Below are 7,326 nucleotides of genomic sequence, written 5' to 3' on the forward strand. Positions count from 1 at the left end.
TTCATTTACCACATTATAGACTCCTCGAACTGTCATTTTTGAGGATTTGCCAAAAAAACTTCAACTGGAAAGATACAAAAGTTTATTCTGAGAGAGAAAGCAAAGGCTCTGGGAAGCCTTTCTTGACCAAAACGTAGTTTTGCAATTGTTGAAGCAAGTTAATCTCCTCGGAATGTAAATTTTTATTCTTTGTTCTATAATAAATAATATAATAAGTGAAAACAACTTTAAAGGCGAAGGGATTTTGCTTTTGGAGAAGTTCAAATGAAAAGTTATTTAAAGGGTTAAAATTGTTATAGCTGAAATTGTCTTAAAAGTGCTTTAGAGGGTTCTTAAAATTGAACTTTAAGGCTAAAGCTGAAATTTGAAGTTTTTAGGGGGATTTATATATATATATATATATATAAAATATACAATTCACCTGTTTTATAAATCCAAAATTAAAACACTATTCACTATGATTTGTTAATACCCAAAACACTAAAGAGTTTTTCACTTAAAGCGCTACATTGCAAATACTCCCCTACTAAAGCTCTACTGTTGAAGCTTTAATTACTTCCTACAACAAGACCAAACAAACATTGAAACATGGAATTTTTAAGAAGAATTTATATAATTCATTACTCATTTTATAAATTCAAAACATTAAAGAACTATTCACTGAAATTTGTCAAATACTCAAAATGTTTAACTAAGAGCATTTCAGTTAAAGCTCTATGTTGCAAAAGTTCTACAAGATTATGAGAAAGCTATTTCTTATAAAAACTAATGTAATCCATGCAAACGCATAGAAGTATTTAAAATTAAATACAATTTTTTTTATAAAAATATAAATAATTAGTAAAGTTATTAAAATAAAATAACATGTAACACATTCATATATAAAGATATATTTAAAATTAAACATAATTTTTATCATAAAATATAAATAATTAGTCAAATTATTTTTAAAAATGTAAACATAATTAGTCAAATATTAAAATTTGTACCTAAATTTAATACTACTTATGATCATTTTTTTTCTAATTTTTAATAAGATAAAACGTGTGGTGATCTTTGTTGTTTAGCGATTTTTATTGAGTATTTGTGATTTTTTTTTAAAAAAATTTATAGTTCATTAATATTAGATTCTTAGTATTTTGTATTTATTAACTCACTTTAACACAAATATTAAAATATTTGAGCGGACACATGAGACAAATAAGTAGATAATTATAGTGTAGTCTCCATATAATTTAGACACATGATACAAAATTGAATTCTAATTTCAAATTTTAAGTGAACTTTTTCTGAGTTTTGCCAAACACGCAAAGTCTCTCAAGTCTCATACATGCACAGCAACACAATTAGCAAGAACCAAGTAGAGTGTAGTTTATCTAAGGCACTTCATCCTAGTTATTTTAGAGGTACCGTCAAGAGTGTTGCAACAAGCAGCACAACGGTCTTATTTTCTCAAGGATTAGGCTCATGTGGCGGCCTGGGCAGGATATTGTTTCAGGTTGAGGCGAAGAATGTAGGGATAGCAAAATGAACCAATGTACAAATGATTTCCTATCTTCATTGCACTTGTAACCAGTGCCAATCCAGGATCATAGTAATGAGCAATGGGATTTCCTGCCAAATCAATGGCCAAAACCCCACCATTCTTCTCCATTGGTGGTCTTCCTATGTACTTCTCCATGATCAGTAGAATCTTTCGGATGAAGGGGTATCTGAATGCTATATCCCATTGAAGTGTACGTGACTGCCAGTATATTGCACACAAAAAGTACTCATGAAAAAGATGTTAATAGTACATAAGTTCATAAATGAGGCTAATCAGTCTCCTCTTTCAGAATTATACACTAGATAGTGTTGCAGTTGAATAAGAACTATCCTAAATGTTAAAATGGTAGAAGGTAAATACTAAAGTTATTACAAATTTTACTTTAAAAAAACTTATAAATTGAGGTAGCAATCATTGTAATTGATGTCACTTTAAGACATAACATAAGAAAGTTTGATTTTATTTATTTATTATTATGTAGTAAAATTAGTAATATTCATAACATTGATCAATTAAAAAACCTTTATTATTTTAGTTATACTTACAGAATTTCCTTGCAACGAACATTCATGGTATCAAAAAAAAAAAAAAAAAAAAAAAATCATGGCGTCAACTGCAACTAAATAAAAGTCTTACATGCCAAAAGTAATTAAAAATTTAAAATACTATACTTAAAATAAAATTTACATGTGATTCTCATTTAACTTCTGCACTTCACTAGCATATTATCAGTTAAGAGAGGGGAAAAAAAAAAAAACCCATTTTTTTTATAAAAAAAAGAGTAAGAAGCAAGAGCTAATTTACCGTTGACAATCCAATCCAATATTGGCCGTCTCCATCATATCTTATGTTATCAGGCATGCGGCAAATAATCAATAAACTTTTCTACTCTTCCTTTTTCCTTGCCTTGTATGTGATATTTTCTACACCTTCTCCTGTAATATAAGCAACCCATTTGGAATCATCAAAACTTCCACTATGTCAAACAAAAACTCAGCTGTCAGCTGTAATTTTAATTTGCTCTTTGGACAATAAAAACAAACCTATGGTTTAAGTAATTAAAACTACAGCGTTTACAAACAAATATGTCAAAGTTTTAAACAAAATATATATATTATTGATGTGACATTAGTATATTTATTGATACGTTAGTTTGTATGGTTCTCGTAATAAAATGATAATAATTTAACATTTGCAAGCTTGAAAAGTAGCAAAGATACACTGGGGTTTCGCAAAAGATCACATAATTCTGATCAGGTGTGACTACTACACCATTAGCAACGTAGAGGTCACGGACCAAGACCTTGGTGTTTTGGTTGCTGGATCATAACTCAAAAGTCTACCATGGGGCTTACCCTCCAAGGTGTCCCAAATAAAATCACTTAAACCATATTTATATGAAGCATCTGTAAAAAATCATGCCATTGTGTGCTACATCCACAGCATCTGTTGTTTTGAATTTTTGTCCATCAGCCTCATCTGTCAACAGCTCCACCAAACCGTCTGCGGTCACATTTAGAAGGCCCTGTTAATGTTATACATCACATTTCATTAATATATAACACCTAACAACCATTAGTTTCTAAGCATTGTTTGTTTTGACATTAATATTTTCAAAATATGAATCACTTCTCAAAAAGTATTATATAGAACATTGTCTCATTTTCTTATATTTGGTAGCAACCTTAAAATGAATTAGACAACAATTGATCACTTAACTTCTTTTATTTAGCTTTGCATGAGATAAAGTTGTTTTCCTTATTTAGCTTTATAAAATAGAGTTGTTATACAGAAAATCTAAACATAAAACAATTTTATCTCATGTGAAGCTAAATAAAGAAGTTAAAAAGACAGTTTCCTTTAAATCCATTTTTTTTTTCTAATACTACAAAATATAAGAAAATGTAAAAAAAGAAAAAAAAAATCTTTATATAAGGTTTTCATAAACAAATGAAGCGTAAGGACTAATTAAGGGGCACTTAAGAAGCAAGGCAGTTTTCCTGTAACTTGTGCTAAAATTATTAAAGAAAGACTTATATTAGTTTAATTTGTTGAGATATTTTATAGACATAGCTTCTTCTTCTCTTTTCATAATTTTTCACAACTTACTTAGGTTTTTTTGTTTTTTTTTTTTCATAATTCAATTATTAAAACAAGTAATTCTTACTAAATCGAATGATAATTTTTGCACAGGTTACTGACTAATTATTTTTATACGTTATTGGTACTTTTCTTTTCTTGAATATGTTAGCGGTACTTAACGCTTTATATGGACCCAGAAATAGATCAGAATAAACGGTAATAATTGAAAGGACTCATGTATATGGACCCAGAAATAGATCAGAATAAACGGTAATAATTGAAAGGACTCATGTATGAGTCCTTTCAATTATTAACACATGAGTGATGAGTCCTTTCAATTATTACCGTTTATTCTGATCTATTTCTGGCTAGCAACCCTCCACGTCCAAGCGAAGCGACGTGACTGTGTGTCTATTGTTGAATTTAGCGACGTGATTGTATTATTTTCCACACAATCATACAATGCTTAAAATCTCTTGCATTACACAAATCATACAATGCTTGAAATCTTTTTTTTTACTTATTTATCAAGTTGATAAATAAAAAATAAAACATGAAACTTTGAAAAACAGTAATTATCAAAAAATTAAAAGAATAAAAATAATTCAAACATACTTTCTTTCTTCTTCTTTCTTTTCTTTTCTTTTCTTCTTCTTCTTTTTTATTTTTTATTTTTTTATTTTTTATTTTTATGGAATTCAAATTCACATTGTAATCCGACTAAAGACACAATCACTTTTATAATTTTTTTAAAAAACTTTTCTATGATAACAAATTATGATTCATGCATGATAAATCTAACACTTTTTACATTTAGATCCTCCACTATCATAACTTTATTGCCTATTTATCTTAATTCTTCATTAAATTATGAAAAAAAGTTGTGCATAAAAAACTTTATTTTATAAATAATTAAACATGAATAAATGTGTGTTTGATTTGGATAACTTATTTTCAGGAGTTAATCTGCATAATATGAAACAAAAACTTAAAAGTTAATTTATTTTAAAAAATTGGATATTAAATTATTTGAAATAAAGCTAAGAAAAAGTAGCAATACATAAGTGTGTGTGTGTTTTTTTTTTTAATTACCTAAAAGATTGTGGTTATAATAATAAAAGAAAGAACTAAGGAAAGGGTATCAAAGTGTAATCGTAAAATAAAATTAAACATACTTTATATCTCCACTAGAAATATAAATGAATATTTGAGATATAGGCACTGTGGGGCTCTTAATAATTTTTTTTCCCTTCTTCTAATGGATGACCATTTGCTTAGGAACAAAGTTTCTCTAGTTTTGAGAGAAACCCTAAAACTCATCATATATATTTATATTGAGTGTAAATTTTGAAAATCTAACCATTAGATTGCATGTTCTTATTACATCTCTAATACTTACAAATTTTAAGAAAATCAAAGATCAATGACTATGTCATCAAATAAATGTTATAATTTCAATTTTTGAAATCTAAAGTTCTATAAAAAAAATAAGTTAATTGATCAAATAGTAAATAATATCCGATTTTATCAAAATTTGATATAGCATGATAAACACACAAAAAACGTAAAATTCAACAGTTAATTTTTAAAATTCAAATCAAAAAAAAAAATGAGAAATTTGAAGAGTTTCTCTCTAAATTAGTTTAGAGAAAAACTTTGTTCTTAATTAGGCAAGGCAAGCAAAAAGCAAAAAAAAAAAAAAAAGGAAAAAAAAAAGATTAAAGATTACTAGAAAAAAAATTCTAGTAATAATTATTATTACTAGAAAAAAGTTTTAATAATTCAGACTAAAAAAAAAAAAAAAAGTAGAAATTTAATCTTAACAAATGATTTCTTACCTTTTCAGGATCAGCAACGATAAGTTCATTGTTGTGACCAAAACCGATTCCCAAGGGTCTACCACCGGTGTTGACCCATTTCTCCACAACCGAGTCAGCCGCCGATTCGTTTACAGTGACTCGGCTGATCCACCCGTCAGCACAGCCTGTGTAGATGACTCCTGACTTGGCATCATACGCTATATCTTCTGGGCCTATCAAATTCCCTACACCCACAAACTCAGACACTCGGAGCATGTGGTCGTTTTGTGTTGGCACGGTTATCACGTGCCGAGTCAACTCGGAAGGTGGCAGAGGAGCCGGGTCGAACGAGTCGAGTTGGTAGAGCAATGTCGCAGCTACAACGGGGACAATACTGTGACAAAAAAAGCAAAGGGCATGAGCTTTTTTGTTTGTAATAGTGGCTTCAGAGGGTCTAGGTAGGGAAGATGAGTCGGGGTTTTTTGACTCGTCCATGGTTGTGGAACTCAGTGACTGATTCTTTTGTCTCAGAAGAGAAGACAGTGCGTGTTACTTCTTTTTTTTGAGCAAATGATGGTACTAGGGTGAATGTGTGAGAGAGCTTTTAGGGAGAGCTACAGACCGTTGAAAATGTAAACCTTATCAAATTTTAAGAAAATGACAAATTATAATTGAGTGGTTTTGGTTGAAATTTAAATTATTTACTAATTTAAAATTTGACATCTTACCTACTTAAATTTTGGAATTTTATAATGCAATGATGGATTGTTTTTAATCTTACTTGATAGTGTATGATGCAAAGTTTGACAACGAGGCATGCATTATTCAATTTATTATATTATTTAATAAATGCTCTTTTTTTTTTTTCTTTTTTTCTTTTTGGGAAGAATTTAATAGATGCTTTAGAGCATTTGTATAAGACTATTTTAAATAAGTTTTTCATAAGAAAAAATAATTGCTTTAAATATTTTTTATGAAAATAGTTTTGAAAGTTTTCTAAAATAATTTATTAACAATTATATTGACCGTTAACAAAATCTTATTATGTATATATTTTTTGCATTGTCTTCTTCATTTTTTCTTTTTCTTTTTTTAAGAAAAGTTTTCCACATTGTCAAGATCAAGGTCGTAATTATTATTTGTTGTTAAGGTAAGAATAATAATACGATTGGTTAAAATCTTTGTAGCTTAACGTTGATATAGGTGGAAACCATTTCGTACCCAAATGCCCAAATGGCATATTCAGCAAAAAAAAAGAAAAAAAAGAAGAGGAAAAGAAGCCCAAAGGCATGCACTGTGCAGTATCCACGGCTCCTAGTTGATAATTTAATAAAATAAAGACTGGTATCGTACTGGTTATCGTGTGTCTCATAATATTGTTCAAGATTGGGGTTATTTTTCTTCTAAAAAAAAAAGACTGAGATTTTCATTCTTTGTTCTATAATAAATAATAATAAGTGAAAACAACTTTAAAGGCGAAGGGATTTTGCTTTTGGAGAAGTTCAAATGAAAATTTGTTTAAAGGGTTAAAATTGTTATAGCTGAAATTGTCTTAAAAGTGCTTTAGAGGGTTCTTAAAATTGAACTTTAAGGCTAAAGCTAAAATTTGAAGTTTTTAGGGGGATTTATATATATATATATATATATTGTGGGGCCCGTGGGCCTGATAGTCTCAGTCCATCTTGTAGTAGGCTCAAGGCTCACGCCGAGGAAGGATGACCATCCGATGCTAATTTAGGGAGAGACTCTTTTTTAGATCCACGCCGAGGACCTCTTCGTCCTCGGCATACTGAGGATAATTTTAGGGGGGGGGGGTGGACAAGCCCAGAGCAAGTTGTCACCTCCATACTTAATGCATTCACCTAACTCCTCTGGCCGCATTAATGGGGATGTAACCCC

General features: G+C 29.4%; 1 protein-coding gene across 1 annotated transcript; it reads right to left on the reverse strand.

Moving 5' to 3' along the window:
* Positions 1 to 1,244: 1,244 nt before the first annotated feature.
* On the reverse strand, positions 1,245 to 6,046 carry LOC111985848 (protein STRICTOSIDINE SYNTHASE-LIKE 6). The gene is given in 7 exon segments (XM_065769864.1): positions 1,245 to 1,744; positions 2,351 to 2,408; positions 2,410 to 2,481; positions 2,767 to 2,857; positions 2,860 to 2,963; positions 2,965 to 3,071; positions 5,467 to 6,046. Coding segments are annotated over 7 exon segments (1,167 nt in total). The 5' UTR covers positions 5,923 to 6,046; the 3' UTR covers positions 1,245 to 1,465.
* Between the last annotated feature and the right edge of the window lie 1,280 nt (positions 6,047 to 7,326).

Source organism: Quercus suber, unplaced genomic scaffold (genome assembly GCF_002906115.3).
Source record: "Quercus suber isolate HL8 unplaced genomic scaffold, Cork oak 2.0 scaffold_1530, whole genome shotgun sequence".
Lineage (NCBI taxonomy): Eukaryota > Viridiplantae > Streptophyta > Magnoliopsida > Fagales > Fagaceae > Quercus > Quercus suber.